This window comes from Grammomys surdaster, unplaced genomic scaffold (genome assembly GCF_004785775.1).
Source record: "Grammomys surdaster isolate TR1022 unplaced genomic scaffold, NIH_TR_1.0 125889, whole genome shotgun sequence".
Lineage (NCBI taxonomy): Eukaryota > Metazoa > Chordata > Mammalia > Rodentia > Muridae > Grammomys > Grammomys surdaster.
The window spans coordinates 3,742,435-3,764,335 of record NW_021620714.1 but is presented as its reverse complement, the minus strand read 5'-3'; the positions used below and the strand labels follow the sequence as shown (position 1 = coordinate 3,764,335).

Sequence of the window (21,901 nt, the reverse complement as noted above, 5' to 3'; positions counted from 1 at the left end):
GGAGGATCTCTGTAGCACACCTGCGGGAGGATCTCTGTAGCACAGCCGCAGTGGATTAAAGACCTGGTTAGCATTGGAGCAGGGAGAGATGCAGTGTGATGGTTATAAACTGTGTTTACAAGTGCTTGATGTTGACAGTCAGGGAGGTTAATGGTCTGATCCATTTCATGCTCTGTCCACATCTGTAAGTCTGTTTCCTAGTCAAGACACATTAAGATAGCAAGTATAAAGGTGTGTACAGGGAGGGGACTTGAGATCACGGTTTGTTTTTCCTGATGTTTTTGAGACAAAATAATGCTTGCTTGAAACCACATTTTAAAAGGAATAGTTATTTACCTGGATGTGGTGACACATGCCTGTAGTTTCGGTACTTGGGAGGAAGAAAGAGCAAGGGAGTCAAGGATAGCCTCTGCTACACAGTGGTTTCAAGGCTACATGAGACCTTGGGTCAAAGAAAATGTATCCCATCTCCAAATATAAAGAGAGGTGTTGAGGGAAGGGAAGACTTTGGGGTCTAGAATTTCTCGGAACAGCTTGCTGGGGATTGAGCTCAGGGCCTTCTGCCTGCTAGACACATGCTGGACCACTGAGTCACAACCCCAACCCTAACGTCAAGGATTTTTATATAGAATATAAGGCATGATGATGCACAGTATCCCTGGACTGGGACCCAAAGGGAATCCTTTCTTAAGTTCCTTTGTTGGGAAGTTCATCACAACACTGAGACAGGTAATTAATAGAAAGAGAGTCCTTCAAAGAAACCAACCCCTACCATCTTCAACTCAGGCTGATGGAAAAGCAATTGGTTACTATGGAAACCACCCAGTCTCTAGCACTTTGTTATAGTAACCATGGCAAATTAATAGGCTACATTTTCCGTGTCCTTTGGCTTCACACATGGATGGTAAAATAGCAATGAAAACATTGTATTTATAAAACCAGGACTAGGGGTATAGCTAAGGGTCGAGTGCTTGCCAAGCATGAGCAAGGATCTAACACTAGAAAGAAGATTTAAAAAAATCTCAAAATGCCCAGATAAAAAGACACCACTAAGATATGTACTTATATTTCATTTAAAATTAAAGTATGGTATTTTATCTCTAACTGCAGATTGACGATAGGAACTGGGTATAATAAAGTGGCTATGATGTTGCTTGCCTGTAACACTAGTGTTTGGGATGTAGAGGCAGGGGCATGAGAAGTTGAAGGCCATGCTCCACATAATGAGGTCAAGGCTATCCTGGGCTACTTGAGGTAAGGTCTAAATGAATATAGGAGCAGTTCTAACTGGACTAAACGAACTATCAAAAAAGACATGAATTTAGAAGGAAGAGCATATCGGGGAAGAAATGAGGCAAGCTAGGAGAGAAAATGGGGGTAGATATAACCATATTTCATTGTATAGGTTCATGGAATTTTCAAAATTAAAATAAAATTAGAGATAGTTGCATATAGCATACACCTGTAACCTCAGCTTTTTGTCAGGCTGAGAGAGGATTGTATAATATAGTGACACCACAGGGGCAGGGGGTGGGGGCAGGGGAGAGAGAGGGAGAGCGAGAGAAAGAGACAGCGAGATTTAGGGTCAGAAGTCCAGTTTAGGGTACATGAGACCCTGTAACAAAACAACAACAAAAGAAAAACAAAAACAAAAAAACCTGTATAACATGCCCTTCATCTTAAAAACAAATAGATTTCCGATGAGTAATTCTGTATGAGTACTGTGGGATCTTGTGGCCAACGTGCTTTGTTTGGGTCCCCACAATATTTACTTTAGAAAAAAAGGATGATGGCGAATCCCAAGTTCACGGCCTCCAAACGCCTGAGCTTTGCTGGAACCTTCCTGTCATCATGTGCAGGAGGCTGGGTGCTCTTCTCTTCCCATGATGCATCATTTCCCCCATCTACCTGGTCCATCATGCCTTCCATATCCCTTTACCTGACTGCATTCAGCAACTGAATCAGTGATTCTTGTCAACTAAAAAGGTGTCAAATATTACTAACCGTCACCATTCAGGAGGTCATCAGAGATGTCTCACTAGACAAGGCTAGTATTTTGTTTTGCTCAAAAAACTGACTCCGAGTTTTAATCTTCTGACATAAAGGCTAGGGACCTGGAGTATGATAAGGATGAGAAAGGTGGGTGGGTGGCTCAACCTGGGAAAGAGGAGACTGGAAATCAGAGTGCTAGCTGAATTTGGCCCTAGACAACCAAGCTGCTCTAAGTTATTAGCTGCCTGGCATGCAGACAAGACTGCATTTGCTTGGATTGCTAAAGCCAGCACAGACATGGTTTCAAGTCCCCCAGGTTCAGAAGCAAATTGAACCAGAGACCGTGCAGGACTAAGGGTACAATACAGGCTCTGTTCTCTGAGACGGACTGATTCCCTGGGCTATGGTCTCCATGAGTTATCTACATCTAGTATCTTCCTGGAATATATGAACATTCAGCTAAGAGATGATGGTGATTTAAAGACTAAAACCTGGGGCTAGAGATGGTTCAATGGTTAGAGCGCTTGCTGTTGTAACAGCCCCCAGCCCTTAGCACAACTGCTGTTATGTTAGGGGCTCCATTCTGACCTTAAAACCCAGCATGTAGGCCCAACACCTGCCTAAACGGGAACAAAGACCCAATCCTTTAAAGACCTAGTCCAGCCAGGTGGTGGTGGCACACGCGCACGACTTTAATCCCAGCACTTGGGAGGCAGAGGCAGGTGGATTTCTGAGTTTGAGGCCAGCCTGGTCTACAGAGTGAGTTCCAGGACAGCCAGAGCTACACAGAGAAACCCTGTCTCGAAAACAAAACAAAACAAAAAAAAAATTAAAAAAAAATTAAAGACCTAGTCCATAGTTCCAGGAAAGTCCCTAAATGTATATTACTCTTGGCTTTTGGCTTCTGTAGTTCTGCTTCTGGCTAACCGTATGGTCTTGTGCATAAAGAAACAAAAGGCTGTCAGGTTCGGGGCTGCATGATTTGAGCAGGTTCCCTGTGCAGCCAGCTACCAGCCCTCAACTAAGACTTTCTTTTCAGCTGTAAGAGAGTCTGTGTGGTGGTCTCTGGTGGGCTTACCTTGAAACACTGTTTTTAAGGCCTGCCTTGGTTCAATTCACAACCGTCCCAGTTCCAGAGATCTAATGCCTTCTTTTGGCCTCCATGGGCACTAGGTCTGCACGTGGTGCATATCCATACATGGAAGCAAAACACTGTCTTAGTTAGGGTTTTACTGCTGTGAACAGATACCATGACCAAGGCAACTCTTATAAGGGCAACATTTAATTAGGGGCTGGCTTACAGGTTCAGAGGTTCAGTCCATTATCATCAAGTCAGGAACATGGCAGCATCCAGGCAGGCATGGTGCAGAAGGAGCTGAGAGTTCTACATCTTCATCTGAAGGCTGCTAGTGGAAGACTCGCTGCCAGGCAACTAGGAAGAGGGTCTTAAAGCCCATGCCCACAGTGACACACCTACTTCAACAAGGCCTCACCTCCTAATAGTGCCACTCCCCGGGCCAAGCATTACACAAACCATCACACACACATACACATAAAAATTTTTAAATCTTTTTTTCAAAATTAAAAAAAAAAAAACCTAAAACATAAGGTGTGGCCTAGAAGAGTGAAAATGTTTGTGGTGACTGTGTTTAGTCATGGTTTACAAGGTGTGACCCAGTGTAACTGCTATAATGAGCTGCTATGGTGAGGTCAAAACTGCCTCAAAAGAAGGAAGGGAGGGAGGGAGGGAGGGAGGGAGGGAAGAAGGAAGAAAGAGAGGGAGGGAGGGAAGAAGGAAGGAAGGGAGGAAGGAAGGAAGAGAAGAAGGGAGGGAGGGAGGAAGGAATGAAGGGAGGAAGGAAGGAAGAAGTACTCCCCTTTATGCCGTTACATTGTATGGAGCAATTTTTTATACTGTGGAAGACTATCCAGTTCTACTTTAGAGTCTGTAGCAATGGAAAGGGGAGAAGAAAAAGAAAGAACCCGTCAAATAGAGCCTGGAAATTTGGAATGGCAAAAACACCCTGTAAGATCACCGCTCAACTCTCTTACTGCAGTCTCAGGAAGACTTTCTTGCTGGAAGCATGTCTGTGTAGCCTGTGGCTTTCAGGATCAGACATGGAATCCAGCTTCATGAAAAGAAAAGTAAATTCAGAACCAAAATCAAAATAAAGGCACATGTGGGCCAGGAAGAATCTAGCTCTGCTAACAGTATTTTTCTCTCTTTTTAAAAAGTATTTATTTTAATCATGTGATTGTGGTTGCGTGCGTAAGTGCTAGTACTTGCAGAGGCCAGAAGAGGGCATTGAATCCCCTGGAGTTGGAGTTATCCCAGCTTAGAAACTACCCAGGGTGGGTGTTGGGAATCAAACCTGAATTCTCTGCAAGAGCAGTACATGCTCTTAACCCCTGAGCCATCTTTCCAGCCTCCAGATGTCTTTCTACATTAAGTGACTCAAGTTGCATCATGTAATTCATTCTTTTGCTTAGAAGGGTTAAAAGTCACCATTTGCATTTAGGAGAAAGTTTGCACTTCTTGACTTGTCGAGCCCTGTGACCGCCTCTCTAGACCTGTCAGTCTCACACCTCCCTTTGTTTGTTTCCTTTTGCTGGGTTATGGATTAAACTTGGGCCTTGCTAAGCAGGTGTTATATCACAGATCATTAGTTGTTTTTTTTTTAATTTAACACCTGGCTTCCCTAGTCTGTTCCTCAAATCTGAAGGCAGAGACAATGTCTAGTTTATGACTGTATTCTTTGGACATAGCAAATTGCTTGGCATTTAATCCATAAGCATTTGTTCATGGGGCTGGAGAGATGGCTTAGTAGTTAAGTGCACTTGGTGGTCTTGCACAGGACGTGGGATTGATTCACTGCTCCCAGGGTCTGGTAGCCCCAGTTCCGTTTCTGTCACAGTATTCCTCGACTTCACAATCCTGACTCTCCTCTCCTTGAACTACACTGATTTGTGGCAGGGCAGAGGAGGGAGTGGGAGGAGGGGATGGGAGGAGGGTCTCAGCATCCCTCCTCCTCTAGGCAAGATCTTTCTCCATGCTTAGTGTGCCAGTAAAACACCACACCTCCCAAACTGTCTAAGACTGGGCGTGGCATTTCAAACACACCTTTGTTGGGCTTGCTTTCATTCACACGGGATGGCTTCAGTAGGTTCTGGAATCCCGGATGAGGGCAGCAGCATCTTGTCAACAGCTTTTGGGGGCCTCGGCTGCCACTCACTCCTGCTTGCTTGTTTGTTTGTTTTGATGCAAAGTCTCCCTTTGTCGCTCAAGCTGGCCTCAAACTAACATGTGTTGGGATCACAGGCTTTAGACACCATACCTGATGTACTGGCTACTGTTGTGTGTCAACTTAACACATTAGAGTCATCAGAGAGGAAGAAACCTCCATTAAGAAAATGCCTCCATTAGCCAGGCAGTGTTGGCGCACGCCTTTAATCCCAGCACTTGGGAGGCAGAGGCAGGTGGATTTCTGAGTTCAAGGCCAGCCTGGTCTACAGAGTGAGTTCCAGGACAGCCAGGGCTATACAGAGAAACCTTGTCTTGAAAAACCAAAAAAAAAAAAAAAAAAGTTTATTAAAAATCTTAAATGATTAAAAATATTTTAATACAAATATTTTTTTAAAAATAAACTGTTTCAAATATATCTAATCACTACAAGAAAGTTTTAAAATCAGTTGCCACCTATTATCGTGTAGAGAATAAATGAAAAGGCCTACCCTATTTGCTTTCTGTGAGCGGGTGAGCTCTTCTCTCAAGGGATCTGGGCACACATCTTCTTAAGTAAACCAACACTCTCCAGCCATCTGAGTCACTTCACGGGAACACTAACTTTGAATGCCATGTTGGAGGCTGATCCACAAGTGTGCCCAGAATCCTGCCCCGCCCCGCCCGAGCTTCACACTAATGAGCATCAGTTGCTTTTCCTGTCTCTGCTTTCCCAAGGTAACCCGTGGCATTTCACACTTACCCATAGAAGTCATGTGACTTCGGGCTTGGTCATTTGTGTGGGCTTCTGTGAGCAAAATACTATCTGTATCACTAGCCAAAAGAGTCTAAAAATAGACCAGAGACCGGTCTCTTAGAGCTTTGTTCCCCTTTTTCTAATACAGCTTTGAAAAGCTAATGCAGCTGACTACTGGCTGTGCAGTGCCGTATTTTTAGGTTGATCGGCATCCAGCGCAAAAGCCTTAGGACAGAGAGGCAGACACTGCAAGAGAACATCTCCTTTCATCCAAATGGGAGCCCAGCAGCTCCGCTCCTTTTCAATTCTTCACCTTCCTTTCTCCTCCCAAACACAAGCACCAGGCACCTCTGTTTCTTTAACTTCCACATCAACAAGATTTGAGCTTGGCAGAGGCTTTTCAGAGCAAGGCTGTTCTCTTGGAGCCCAGCAGCGGAATCATCCCACCCTGGCTGGGAAATTGCTAAGGAGTTGCTGCCCACGTGGATAGGGAGGGGTAAAATGTGAGCTCCAGATGAATCGCAGTTGTTTTACTAAGGGAGTACATTGTCGTGAATGTGAACGTGCTGTTCCCTCCCTCTATCCCTTTTCAGATTACTGTCCCGCTTCCCGCCCCACGATACCGCCTAACGTTTATGAGATCCATATTGCTTCCCAAACCCTCTGCGCCTGCCTTTCTGCCACAGTTTCTCTGGAGCCTTTCATCTTCATCCCAGGTTTCAGTGCTACTGCAGTTTAAAGCTCACAGAGGAAGCAGGAGTTCTTGTGCTTCAGGGAAACAAGCCATCCTTCCACCCCTGTTCCGAGCATCTTGGCTGGAAGAAAAGGTAGAGCATCATACTAAGTACTTTGTTTTAAGAAAGATTTTATTTTTTGTATGTGTGTGTGTGTGTGTGTGTGTGTGTGTGTGTGTGTGCCAACTTGACACAAGCTAGAATCACAAAGGAAGAGGGGGCCTCAAATGAGTAAATTGCCTGTAGGCATTTTCTGAATTAATGATTCACGTGGGAAGGCCCACTGTGGGTGGTGTCATCCTTGGGCAGGTGGTCCTGGGGCACATTAGTAAGCCATGAGGAGACAGCAAGTAAGAAGCATTCTTCCAGGACCTCTGCTTCAGTTTCTGCTTCTAGGTTCCTGCTTTTATTTCCTAGACTGAATCCCCTCAGGAATAGAGGATGTGTAAATGAAGTAACCCTTTCCTTCCCAAGCTGCTTTTGATCATGGTTCATCACAGCAATGGGAAGCAAAGTAACACACTGCCTGTCTGTGTAAATGTGTGCCAGGGTGCCCTGAGAGACCAGAAATGGGTGTTAGTTCCTGGTTAAGCTTGAGTTTCAGGCAGTTGTGAGCATCTGATCTTGTGCGCTGGGAAAAGAACTCAGTTACTCAGCAAAAGCATCAAGCTCTTACTCATGGAACCACCCTCCCTAACCTCTGGACTAAGCACTTTGTACAAGTCTTCCTATTTTCTCAGAAGAGGAAACTTAGAAACTTGCCAAAATAGTTTGCTCAGATCACATACAGTGTGGGACAATGCCACCGAGTTTGCAGCCTGAGGCCAAAGCGCATAGTTTATTTATTTATTTATTTATTTTCCTTTTGGTGTTGGGATTTAATTAAAGGCTTCACGTAGGCTAGGCTAGCATGAGATGCCATGAAGAAAACGAAAGTGTTGGAGGCACAGCTCAGTGGTATAGCACTTGAGTTGCATGCACAGGTTCTAGTCTCAGCCTCCAGTCCCATAAACACACACACACACATGCACACTTACATACATGACTATATGCACACACATACACACACATACACACACATACACAAGTGAATGCACACACATACATGAGTGTGCACACACATATGCACCACACATATCCACACACACACACACATGCACACACATGCACACACACACACCATCAGAGAAACAAAACTAGCTGGGCAGTGGTGGCACACGCCTTTAATCCCAGCACGTGGGAGGCAGAGGCCGGCAGATTTCTGAGTTTGAGAGTTCGAGGCTAGCCTGGTCTACAGAGTGAGTTCCAGGACAGCCAGGACTACACAGAGAAACCCTGTCTCGAAAAACCAAAGAAAAAAGAAAAAGAAAAAGAAACCCTGTCTCAACCCCTCCCCCCCCCAAAAAAAAGAAAAGAAAAAGAAAAAAAAGAGAGAAACAAAACTAAACAAATCAAGGCAATAGATAGAAAAGAATAAGAATGGATGCTTTATGAGGAATGGGGATGGGGCCAGACAGATGCTCCCTGGGTAAAGGCTCTTCCAGTAGGCCTGAGGCCTTGAACTCCATTCCCAGAACCCACAGGGTAGGAAAAGAATTGACTCCTGAGAATAAAATTGTTCAGTCTCTCTCTCTCTCTCTCCCTCCCCCCCCCCCCCACCCCCCCCCCCCCTCTCTCTCTCTCTCTCTCTCTCTCTCTCTCACACACACACACACACACACAGAGAATGAATAAATATTTTATTATAATAATAATAGTGACTGGGGAAGCCTGTAAGAAAAAATAGGTGACCTTGAAGTTGAGGTGACCGTGTCCCTGAATGTTCACCAATCGCACATGCAGGGGACTCCAGATAATCTTATTAGAATTCTGCACTTACAGAGACATCCAGACAGGTTTAGTTGTAAAGTCAGAATATGTCTGGAAAACTACATTTCATTGGGGGGGCAAAAGTGGCCAGCTTCCAAAAAAAAGTTTTCTGTGTTTGCAGAGCTGACTGCAGAAATACAGGACATGGCTGGATGGTTCAGACAATGGGAACGCCTTTTCTCACAGCTTGGGAGGGTGGAAGTCCAGGACGAAGGTGCAGTGTGCTTGCTTTCTGGTGTGAGCCCTCTTGCTAGCATACAGAAAACCGTTTTCTTCCAGTGTCCTCAGATGGGAGGAGATCTAGCTTTCTCAGTCTCTTCCTACGCAGAAACGCCTATGACAAGGACTGCTGTCTACACTAATCCACCACTTGATTTAACTGTAATTATCTTTTGAAGGTCCTGTCTCCAAATTCCATCTCACAGAAGAGAAAGTTAGGGCTTCAACATTCTGTGGGGATGAAGACACAATTCAGTCCATCACAGAGATGTTACCACTTGACGGATGAGGAAAAACAGATACAAAGAGGTTCATTGGGTCCCTTGTCCAAAGGCACAGGAGCAGAGCTCATGTCAGGTTTACTTCTTGAAGCCACTGTGAAGCTTCTCCCACAGAAAAGGAGACCGAATCTCTTACATCAGACAGAACTGCTAAGGAAGGTACCCTAACATCCCTGCAGCAATGCAGATGCATCCCTCTGAAGGTTTTGGAAAAGTGCATTCGTCTTCCTTTTTCAAATCATAGTTTCCCCTCTCCTTGGACACTGAATGAAGGTCAGATTTAGACCCTAATAAATGAACAAACAAAACAAAGACAACAAATATCCAGCTGGGCCTGGCGGTACAGGCTTGTAATCCCAGCTACAGGGGAAGCTGAGACCAGAAATCGAAAGTTCAAGGTTAGCCTTGGACACTTAAGACCCCCCCCATCTTAAAATAAAAAGAAAAACAGGGCTGAGGCTATAGCTCAGTTGTAAAGCATTTGCTTAGCATGTCTGAGCGCGTGGGTTCAATTCCCAGTATCACACCAGAACAAAACAAAGCCCAGATCCATGCAAGCAGTTTCTCTGGTTCTGATTCCACAAGGGTCTCATGGTAATTTATCCTGGTGAGTTTCTTGCACAAAACAATGTAACGACATTTGGATTGTGCTCTCCTGGCCTAGCACTGGTTTTCCCAGTAATTGCATTCCATGGTGGGTCTGGCTGGTGGAGCCAGTCCCTGATTCTTGCTGCCACAATAGTTTCAGGAACTCTTAAGCTGAACAGTCCATGTTATCCCTCAATCCTGGATTGACGTATCCCTCATCACACCTGCGATGACTCCACTATCATTTATGACCCACTTTTGCATAATTACCTGCTATTAATAACCAGTCCCCCTATCTCTTTCATTGAAATCAATTCTCTCTATACACTTAGAGTTTATTTTTCTAACAAAAAGGTCTCATGGTTCCTGGTCTAGCCTCAGACTAAGCTTGCGCTTCCGGTTCTCTTGTCTCCACCTCCCGAGTGCTAGTTTACAGGGGTGCCACTATGCCTGGTTTGTGTGGTGCTAAGGGTAGAACCCAGGGCTCGGGAGGCACGCACCAGCTGAACTCCATCCTCAGACTGAAGGATTTAAACACAGACTTACTGAGCTACTTTCTTCTCACCCCTTTAAAGTGTACGGGACAGAACTAAGTGGCTTGAGTACTTTCACAAGATTAGGTGATCTTCATTCACTGCTACCTGATATTAAAATGATTTCATTATTACACACACATACAATAAAAAAATACCACACACCTAAGGCCTCCTCTTACTCAGCCATTCCCTTTTTAGATCATTTTTATTATTTTAAATTGTGTGTGAGAGTATATGTATCTGTGTATGTGCATACCCCGTGTGGACAGGTGCCTACAGAGGCCAGAAGGGGGCACTGGATCCCGGGAGCTGGAGGTGAGGTATTAAACTTGAGCTCTCTGCAAGAGCAGCAAGCCCTCTCCATCATGGCCATCTGTATAGCCCTCCTCCCTTTTCTTAGCTCCTGGCAACCAGTAATCTGCATTAATCTGCATTTTTGTCTTCCAAGGTTTATTTATTCTGGATAGTTCCTATAAAGGGAAGCATGCAGTAGTGACCTCCTTGTTTCTGCTTTCACTTAGAATATAAATATGTTCAATGCCTATCTTTGTTGAGCATATATCAGGTCTTCTTGATTAACATTTGTTTTCTTAATTAAAAAAAAAGATGTGTATGCCTGTGTGTCTGTATGTGCACGTGATACTTCAGAGACCAGAGGTATCATATTCTCTTGGAGTTGGAGTTAGAAGCAGTTTTGAGCCATTTGACATGGGTCCTGGGAACCAAACTCTGGTCCTCTGTAAGAGCAGTATGACTCTAACCACTGAGCCATACCTCCAGCCCCCATCCTTCTTTTATTGTTTTTTTTGTTTTTTTTTTTTTTTGTTTTTCGAGACAGGGTTTCTCTGTGTAGCCCGGGCTGTCCTGGAACTCACTCTGTAGACCAGGCTGGCCTCGAACTCAGAAATCCTCCTGCCTCTGCCTCCCAAGTGCTGGGATTAAAGGCGTGTGCCACCACCGCCCGGCCCCATCCTTCTTTTAAAAATGATTAAATGTTCCATCATATAGAATATTTTTTTTATTTTTTTCTTTTCCAAGACAGGGTTTCTCTGTGTATAGCCCTGGCTGTCCTGGACTCACTTTGTAGATCAGGTTGACCTAGAACTCAGAAATCTTCCTGCCTCTGCCTCCCGAGCACTGAGATTAAAGGTGTGCGCCACCAGGCCTGGTTTACGTTTTTCATTTTTAGTGATAGTATGTAAGTTACTCCATATCTTCAACACTGGTTATTAATTAGGTAATTAGCTAATTAAGTCAGAGGACTCACCACGTAGCCTTGACTAACCTGGAACTCACAATGTAGACCAGGCTGTCCTTGAACTCACAGAGATCTGCCTACCTCTGCCTCTCAAGTGTTGAGATTAAAAGCTGTGGCAACCATGCCCCACTTTTTTTTTTTTTGTACAGAATCTCAGATAGCTCAGGCTGGTATTGATCTTGTTTATGTATCTAGAAGTGATCTTGATTTTTTTTTTTTTTTTTTGAGACAGGGTGTCTCTGTGTAGCCCTGGCTGTCCTGGAACTCACTCTGTAGATCAGGCTGGCCTTGAACTCAGAAATCCGCCTGCCTCTGCCTCCCAAGTGCTGGAGTTAGAGGCGTGCGCCACCACTGCTTGGCGATCTTGAATTTTTGATCCTCCTGCCTCAACTTTCTAAGTGCTGGGATTGGCAGCAAGGGCTTCCATTTCTGGCTCTTTTTTATTTATATTCCCTTGCTGATTGATGATGTTGAGACTCATAGTGTATTTACATGTAATTATTTAAATATATATACACATATATATTATAAATATATGTATATAATATATAATATGATAGATATATAAATATCAATATAAAATTATGGACTCTTGTAGACATTTCAGAGTTTATTAAAATCCTTTATCCATATTTAAAGTTGGACAATTGTGTTTATGTGTGTGAGTGTGTATATATGAGTGTGACTGAGTGTGTGAGTTTATTATGTGCACTGTATGTGTGTAGATGCTCTTAAAGGCCAGAAGGAGACAGCAATTGTAGTAGTTGGATCTGGATGTGCATCCTCCGTTAGATCTGGCTTAAATAGGGGAGGGGAAAGAGGGGCTGGAGAATTGGCGCTAGGTTGGTTCCTGACCACCTGATATGTGGCTGGGAACCAAAAAGGTCCTTTGCAAGTGCTGTGATCAGTCAAGTTGTTGAGCTGTCTCTCTAGCCCTAGGCTTTCAATTGCTTACATCTGAGTTGTAAGAGCTTTCTACATATTCTGGATATAAGCCCTTCACACATGGTTTCCAAATATTTTATCCATTTTATGGATTCTTTTTTCATTTTCTTCAATGGTTTGATTTGAAGAACAGTTTTTTTTTTAATTTTCATGAAGCCTATTTTTAAATGATTTGTTCTTTAGTGTTTTGATGTTGTACAACAATAAAACCTTTGCCTAACAAGAGAGAATATTGATTTGTGGGGAAAAAAACGGGGCGGAATCGTGGCGGGTGGGGAGGCTTTCCATGACGGCGGGTTCCAATAACTTGAGAAAGTCCAGAGTTCCAAAGACTGGAAGCTTTGGCGATAGCAGGCCCCAATGATACAAGAAGTCCGCGGGTTCCAAGAGTTTTATTGCCATGGTATGGTAGTTGGATCTGGATGTGCACCCTCCGTTAAGCCGGGGGAGATCTGGCTTAAATAGGGGAGGGGAAAGAGGGGCTGGGAAAATGATAACTTAATTAGCTACGCCTTCCCCCTTTAGGTAACTCAAGAATATGGAAATCTCTTGAGGCTGAAGCCTGTAGTCACGCTTTCGACCTGTGTGTGTGGATGGTGATGCAAACCTCTCTGGGAAGGCCTGCTAGCCAAACATGTCTGCAAGGTGCAGGTTAATGGAGATGTAGCCCACATGTTAGGAGCCTGGATTCTGGGAGCATGGGGAAATGTATTCCATCCCTTGCAGGGTCTCCGGCCATTTCTAAGCCAATGCTCTACCAAAACCCAAGACCCCTTCATGGTCCTACAGAGATTTATTTATCCATTTTCCTAATGTTTTACACTACTAGCTTTTAAATGTATGCGTAAGTCCATTTTGAGCTAATTTATGTAATTATATGAGGCAGAGATGTCCAGCCTGTTCATGTGGTTACCCAATTGTTCCAGTACCACTTGTTGAAAGGACTGTCACTTTAAAAACTCTTAATCAAGTCACAGGCCCCTCCCAGTTAAAAATCTTCCATTAGATCTGCTGCTTGAAGACCCGGGTCAGTCTAAGAGGCCAAATATGGCAGCCTTGGGGAACTGGGCCAGGTTCCCCTAAAGTCTGTCCTTGAGACGAAAACTTGACAGGCCCCAGCTATGGCTGGAAAACAAGTCAAGTTTTTTTCAATGGAAACTGAAAACAATAAGTTTATGGTCCTACCTGGTGCCTGCCTCTGCCAGGAGTCAAGTAGGCCAGGCCAGGTGTTACCCGTGTGTGGAACGAAGTCGGAAACCTCCTTTGTTCTGGGGTTTGCAGATTTTCCTACAGGACCTTATCATGTGGAAACTGTCTCCTAACACAGCTCCTCCCTGGACCTGGAGGCTTTCTTTCTGTCTACAGGGTTCCAGCATGAAGTCGGTGGCATGGTCCTCTCTCTCTCCCCTATTGCTCTTCTCTTCTAGGCCCAGTCTCACCTCCTCCCAGCTATGAGTCTGCCTCTCACCCCCCACAAGCTGTGAGTCTGCCTCTCCCCCCCCACCCCCAAGCTGTGAGACTGTCTTCTCACTTCCCCACAGCTGTGGGTTCTCACCTCTCTCCAGCTGTGAGGCTGCCTCTCATTCCCCTAGCTGTTGAGGCTGCCACTCACCTCTCCCCAGCCTGCTACCCTTCCTTTTTATTGTTTCTAACACCATTCCATTTACAGTAAGACCCAAATTTCCCTGCCTTTCTTCACCCTCACTCCACGTTCTCCATCCTGCTTAGGCTTCAGGCGCCCACTTCACGGAGTAAGCACAAATTGTTTTTTCCCTTAGCATCCTTCCTCGTCTCTCACCATCTCATTTTAAATGTTACCTTGTGAGACATTCCTTTTTACATGTTTTCCTTCTCCAAGTCAGGTTCTCCACGCATCTCACTGATGATCTGTTTCATCCCCCAAATCCTTTTATTTATTTTTATTCTCAGCTGTGGGAGTTACTTCCATGTTGTCCAGTGTGATGAACACAGTAAAACATGCCTTTTAGACAAGAATCCCACTACACCCCAGGCTGCACCTGATAACCAGAACCAGTGACATCACTCACTCACGATAACCACCAGACCCAGGACTAGGTAGACCGAGAACTCCATGAAGTCCACTTGATACTCTGTGAGACTAAGAACAATGTTCTTTAGTAAGAATCCTGCTAAAAGAGGAGACAGTCTTGAATAGAAGACTCTACTAACTGACTTAGGCGTAGGATTCCATAGGCAATCATCCTTAAATCCTTTTCAGGTTACACCTTGAACAATTTCAGAGGAAATAGGAGACTGCAACTCTGGGCAAATGGGACATTTACACAGCAAAGTTATCATCAGGATTATCATGACTATTCCTGCTTGTCACCTTGACTACATCTGGAATGAACTACAATCCAGAAATGGAGGCACACCTGTGCTCCAGATCTTGAGGATGGAAGACAGGTTTCTGACCTGGATCTTGACATAGTGAGATCTTGACGTATAGTGGCCATGAAAAGCTTAGGCCCAGTCAAGGTGCACACCTTTATTTCTAGGAGACTAAGGAAGCAGATCTTTGAGTTCAAAGTCAGCCTGGGACAAAGCAAGTTTTAGGTCCAGGCGTGGTGGTACACACCTTTAATCTGAGCCACACCTTCTGCTGGAGACCTACATAAGGACATTGGAAGAAGGAAGGCTTCCTTCTTCTTTGCCTGCTTGTACTTACTTGTTGGCACATCTGTTCGAACCTACTTCTACAGAAGACCAGCTTAAACTAGCCTTGTGGGACTGAGAAACTACTAGATTCTTGGACTTCCCATCCATAGCTGCCTATTGTTGGGTTAACTGGACTACAGACTGTAAGTCATTACAATAAATCCTCTTAATATATAGAGACATTCCATATGTTCTGTGACTCTAGAGAACCCTATTATCTAAGACAAGGATTATTTCTTAAGTACACTAGTGTTGTTCTTTCAAACAGTTGTTACCCAGGTTCATCTTGCCCACTTGGCAGAGGTAAACTTTTCCTGTGACTAGACAGAGAGTGGTGGCAGGCCAGGCCTTGCAGATGGCTGTGGCCCAGCATTGCCCCTGTGTTGTGTCTTAGGAAAGCTCTTTGATGGGTGTATTGGCTATTTGTAAGTCAAGGTCATCTCCTTTTGTTGTGGGAGTGGAACCTAACTGGAGGTCAAGCTCAGGGATAAACAATACGAGAAACTTCTTCAGAGACCATAAACTTCCATTATGGTAATAGTTTTCTTTCTTACAGTTTGTAGCAAGTCTGGCTATAAACTATTTTTTTTTCCAGTCCTATTGGAAGAATTTGTTTTCTTTTAGCTAAATTCTACTTTGTGTAACTTAGTATTTTCTGAGTAAGTTTATTAGTAAACCTTTGTATATCAATCTACTTTAAGTTTCTACTGCATCACCAAAAGCTCTAATTTCCAAGGCAATTTCTTTCTTAGACTGATTTACCTTAGTCCAATATCATGTTGGGTTGTTGTTCCAAAATGACTGGATCAGGTGATTTTTCCCCTTTGTTCTGTAAATTCTTTTTTTCTTTTTTTAAGGTTCCCTTAAAAGGCAAGGAATAGGGCTCTACAAGAGAGTATAGAGTATAGAGCCAGGCTGTGGTGGCGCACGCCTTTAATCCCAGCACTTGGGAGGCAGATGCAGGCAGATTTCTGAGTTCGAGGCCAGCCTGGTCTACAGAGTGAGTTCCAGGACAGCCAGGGCTATACAGAGAATCCGTCTCGAAAAACAAAACAAAACAACAACAACAACAACAACAAAAACCAAGAACGTATAGAACCTGTTTAGCAAGGCCATTCCATTCCCTTTGTTTCTCCCTGGTTTCTGGTGGCTCTTTCCCACAGCTTTCGTCCTTAAGCTCCTGTCACCGCCTTCTTTCGGGCTCGACTGCCCTAATCAAAGATGGCGCCAGCGCTTCAGTTCTAGCGGAAATGAGCTCACACAACACCGGAAAGGAAGGCGGGGAGAGCTAGCAGGCGGGTGGGTGACCGGCTGTGGGTGGGGCGGCGGTCGGGGCCCTGGCTTTACGTTTAGGGCTAAGGAAGCTCCAGGGAGCACTCGGCTCCGGTGAACTCCGCCGGGCTCCAGGGCTCGGGCTCTCAGAGGAGGCCACGGCGAACCTCTACGCCTCCGGCCCAAGCTAAGTGGCCTCGAAGCCCGCGTCCCGCCCGGCGGCGTCTGCCCTACCTTCCGCGGGCTGCGCGCGACCGCTCCGGCTCAGTTCGGGGCTGCGGCGGGAACCGCCGAGCTGGCTGGACGGGCCCTTTCTCCTGAGGACCCGGCTGAGGAGAAGAGGAAGCGCGGCTGGCCCGACCCCGAGTCCTGAGGTCAGGCCGTGGGCTCCGGGCTCCCGGCCGTGGTCCCCGCGTTCCCAGGCGGAGGATCCGCGACCTCGCCCGCGTCGCCCGGCTGCTCCTCGGAGTGTGGCACCGAGCCCTCTGGCGGGGTCATTTGTCCTCCTTGTTCTTGCTCGGGAGAGGCATCTATCTGAAGGGTACCTGTGCTCTTTAAAACTTTTAACCAAAGTGGAAATGTGTGTCCTCGTTTTCTGGACCATTGTCGATTTCCACTCTAGCCGAGGTCTGAGATCCCATTGAGAGTAAAAAACGAGAGAGAGAGAAAGGAAAAAGTACCTACAAGATAGCTCTGGACTTGTTCTCTCCCGCCCGAGAAGGGCAGATGAACTTTGGAGTTAAGATGCAGGGAGGTGAGCCGGCATCAGTGATGAAAGTCTCCGAGAGTGAAGGGAAGCTGGAGGGCTTGGCCACAGCAGTGACCCCGAACAAGAACAGCGGCAACAGCAGCTGTGGGGGTGCCAGCAGCAGCAGCAACAGCAGCCGCGGCGGCGGTACGAAAGGCTGGCAGTACAGGTATGGCCCTCCAAAGTGATGTTCTGGGGTGGCTCGGAGTGTGTTGGGGTCCGCATATCCCAGTTGGAAGGCCACTTCCGAAGCGGCTGCTAATCTGACTTGGAGATAGAACCCTGCTTTCGTGAACAGGATTGACTTTCTTCAGAAATTCATTCAACAGGTATTTGTTGAGGCCCTTTGAGGAATTCAAGAAATTGCTCCAGGGTTTATTCTTCCTCTGATTTATTTCTGCACCCACTTCTGGTTTTTGCCTCTGTTGTAATCTTGTTTACAAGCAAGCCTGAATAGCTGTTCGAACAGAAACTGGAGCTCAGCGCTTTTAGAGGCAAATGCTGGTCTCAAAACTTGTGGAATGATTGGAGTTAGAGAAGAAGCACACTTTGAGTGCTTGTGACTGAGAAGGCGAGGGACTTAAATACTTAGGGTACAAAGGCAGACAAGCAGTAGAGTCTGATCAGGCTACTTGAAAACTCTTGAGAAATTACACATTTGTTAGTTTTTATTAATAGAAATGAAAAACTTGAAGAAATATCCAAAGCTTCATTTTGGTGTTTTTTTTTAATTATATATACGTAAAGTGTAGGGAGAGATTACTACCCATAAGTCTAAGAATGAATGGAATTAGGGCATCCTATGATGTTGGATCTATACTGAATACTGAAATTTCGGGTAACTGTGTGTTTACTTCTAGTTGGTTTTTATATGTTCGTTTGTTTTGGGATTTGATTGTTCTTTGACTGCACTTTTGGAATTTGGAAGGGGTTAGAACCAAGATTTTGTGAAAGGTAAATATCATGAGTGCTATTCATATATATGAAGTGTGCATGTATTACAATATGCAAATACGGGCTGGGTGTGGTGGCATTCTCTTAATCCTGGCACACGGGAGACAGACAGGACAGGGGGAGCTCTGTGAGTTTGAGGCCAGCCTCATATCTGCATAGTGAGTTTCAGCATAGCCAGGACTACAAAGAGAGCCCTGTATCACTCCCCCCAAAACCCTAATATGCAAATATATGTGCAGGCATGAACCTACAGAAATGAGAAGAGTAGGTAACTTTTTAATTGTCAGTTGGGGATTGAAGTAATGTCAGTGTAATTTCTCCCTCTTTGATTTTTTTCATTTTATTTATGTGTTTGAATGTTTGCCTGCATGTGTGTATGTATGTTTGCACATGTGTGCATTGGCTGTTGAAACTAGAAGAAGGCATCAGATCCTCTGGACCTGGACTTAATGGACAGTTGTGAGCTGCCACATGGGTTCTGGGAACCAAACCCAGGTCCTCTGGAAGAGCAGCTGAACAGCTAATATTCTTTGTTTTGTTTGTTTTGTTTTGTTTTGTTTTTTTTCGAGACAGGGTTTCTCTGTGTAGCTCTGGCTGTCCTGGAACTCACTCTGTAGACCAGGCTGGCCTCGAACTTAGAAATCCGCCTGCCTCTGCCTCCCAAGTGCTGGGATTAAAGGCATGCGCCACCACTGCCCGGCCAGCTAGTATTCCTAACCACTGAGCCATCTCTCCAGGCCCTCTGCCTTTATGTGTTAAGATGAACCATAAGAAAATTCTTTTTGTGGGGATATTTTGATATCATTCAAAGAAGTAAGGAAAAGTTCAAGATAGCCAGAGGGCAGTCTTCTTATAGTAGCAGTTGTGAAAACCACTCTGTATTAAAGTGAAAAATTAAATAGAATTAGAGCAAATATTAGGTGCTCAAAACTTGTGGTCTTTTTTTCTTGGCTTCTCCCTCAGGTTTAGAGTCTAAAGATGTTTAAAGCACACAGAAAAACCCTCTCTGGAAAAAACAAAAACAAAAGCAAAATAATAACAATTACAAAAAGTGACCTAATTCTTTGCTCTGGAAAACAGTTTATACTTACTGCTTCTCAAACAACTCGTGCCATTTGCTCTGTCCCTACTAAGGAACAATGAGTGTTTTCCTGTCTTTCTTCCACCTGAGTTCCCTGTAAGTACACATGCGTTTAGAATTCTTTGTTGACCTCTGTGAGAAAGCCAGCCCTTTACTCCTGAGCCACAGCTGCACTAGCACCCCACTTTCGTGACTTCCTGACAGAGCTTTCTCTTTGTTTCCGCTCAGTGCCCTGTTCCTGCCTTAGTTGGTGGTTGGCTGGGCTTTTCTCCTTTAGTTGCTTTGGTTGGCTTTTCCCCTTTTCAAGGCTGGTGTTGCTTGTGTTGTGGACTCTATCTCTTTCTCCTGTCTGACCTCAGCTAGTGGAGTCTGAGTCAGGAAGTCCTTCAGAAACTCTAGAGCCAGGTCGTCTTCTTTTTTTTTTTTTTTGGTTTTTTCGAGATAGTTTCTCTGTGTAGCCCTGGCTGTCCTGGAACTCACTCTGTAGACCAGGCTGGCCTCAAACTCAGAAATCTGCCTGCCTCTGCCTCCCAAGTGCTGGAATTAAAGGCGTCTGCCACCACTGCCCAACTAGAGCCAGGTCTTTAACTGCCTATCTGAACACTACAAGTCTCACCAGAAGCTTTAATCGATACTATAATTTGATGCTATCTCAGTTTTGAAAATGTACATTACTGGGTACATAATATGTGTGTGTGTGTGTGTGTGTGTGTGTGTGTGTGTGTGTGTGTGTGAGATTGATTGATTGATTGATTTGAGAATGGCTGCTGGCCTTGCCTTGAGTTTGCTATGTAGCTGATGATGACATTGAACTCCTGATCCTCTTGATCCTAATATTAATATCATATTTAAAACATTTTTTTAAATATAGGTAGAAGGATTACATATGTGATATATTTTCCTTAAATGCCTGTCCCAACCACCTAGTTTCCCTCCCTGGAGAAAGTATTTTTACTGGTTTCTCTTTCTTTTGTTTTCTTTGAGACAGAGTTTCCCCCCCTGCCCCCAGACAGGGTTTCTCTGTGTAGCCCTGGCTGTCCTGGAACTCACTCTGTAGACCAAGCTGGCCTCAAAACTCCCAGCGGTCTACCTGCCTCTGTCTCCCAAGTTTTGTTGTTGTTGTTGTTTTGTTTTTTAAAACTGTGTGTGTGTATGTCTTTGTAAGCATGTATGCACAGTATGCGTGTCTGTGAGCACATGGAGCCCAGATAGGGCATTGGGTTCCTCAGAGCTGGAGGTACAGATATTTGTGGAATTGGCTTGTTAAGTGAGTGCAGGGATTTGAACACCAGTCTTCATGGATATGTACAAGCAGTTTTAACTTTCCCATCCCCAGCCCCTGCCCCTTTTCCCCTACCCTCTTTATTTGAGACAGGGTCTTACTATGTAACCCTGCATGGCCTCAATTTGTTAGGTAGATCAAGCTGGTCTCAAATTCACAGAGATCTGCTTGCTTCTTTTGCCTCTCCAGTGCTGGGATTAAAAGAATGCAGTACCATACCTGGCTCTCCAACCCTATTTCTTTCTGGTTTGTTTTTTGGGTTTTGGAGACAGGGTTTCTGTGTAGTCCTGCCTGTCCGGGAACTAGTTCTGTGACCAGGCTGGACTGGAACTGAAAGATCCGCTTGCCTCTGCCTCCTGAGTGCTGAGATCAAAGATGTGAGCCACTGTGCCAGATAAGGTTGTATTATTTCTTTGTTTAGTAAGTTCTTATTTATTTATTTTTTTTGTTTTTGTTTTTTTTTTGTTTTTCGAAAGTTCTTATTTATATTCATTATATTTTAGGAGTTACTTACTTTTAGCAATACAGGGAGCAAACCTAGAGCCTTGCAAGCATGTAAGCCAACAATATTTTAGCTTTAAATAAAATAAAATGTATTTTATTTATTTGTCTGTGTATGTGGGTATGTATGCCACAGTGGGCATGTGGAGGCCCGAGCCAGGAGTCTCTCGTTCCACTATGTGGATTCCAAGGATTGAACTCAGTTCATTAAGCTTGGCACCAAGTGCCTGTACCCAGTGAGACAGCTCATTGGCCCCTTAGAGCACTTTTAATGACAAAGAAAAAATGTGTGTGTGTGTGTATGTGTTGGGTGCATTGTACCTGTGTGTGTATATGTGTTTGGGGTGTGTGTCTGTGTGTGTATCTGTACATGTGTACATATGTATGTTGGGTGCATGTGTCCGTGTGTGTGTGTTTTGAGTGCATGTGTCCATGTGTGTGAATGTGTGTGTGTGTTAAATGCGTCGTGTGTGTGCGCATTGGGTGCATGTGTACTTGTGTGTGTGTATTGGGTGCATGTGTACATGTGTGTATGTGTGTTGGGTGCATGTGCCCATGTGTGTGAATATGTGTGTGTGTTGAGTATATGTGTACTTCTGTGTGTGTGTTGGGTATATGTGTGTGTGTTGGGTGCATGCGTACATGTGTGTGTGTGGACACCAGTGGTCAACATCAGCATCTTCCTCAGTTGTTTGCCATTTTGTTCTTTTTTTTTTTTTTTAAAAGATTTATTTATTTTATGTATATATACTGTATCTGTCTTCAGACACACCAGAAGAGGGCATCAGATCCCACTACAGATGGTTGGTTATGAGCCACCATGTGGTTGCTGGGAATTGAACTCAGGACCTCTGGAAGAGCAGTCAGTGCTCTTAACCTCTGAGCCATCTCTCCAGTCCCCGCCATTTTGTTTTTATTTTTAGTATTTGAAAATGTATCACTCTGTGTGTATGATGTGTGTGTGTGTGTGTGTGAATGTATACCG

At 44.6% G+C, this 21,901-nt stretch overlaps 1 protein-coding gene across 3 annotated transcripts in view; it reads left to right on the top strand.

Annotated features, from left to right (window-relative positions):
* Positions 1–16,365: 16,365 nt before the first annotated feature.
* Osbpl11 (oxysterol binding protein like 11) overlaps positions 16,366–21,901 on the top strand; it is a 66,243-nt gene continuing 60,707 nt past the window's right edge. Inside the window, exon 1 of one of the 3 annotated variants that reach the window (XM_028752264.1) lies at positions 16,366–17,267. In XM_028752264.1, coding sequence (XP_028608097.1) covers positions 17,077–17,267 — 191 coding nt within the window. In that variant the 5' untranslated portion in view covers positions 16,366–17,076. Of the gene's footprint in view, positions 17,268–17,319; positions 17,428–21,901 lie in introns of those variants that run through there. The other 2 variants (XM_028752265.1, XM_028752266.1) reach the window with 2 other exon arrangements.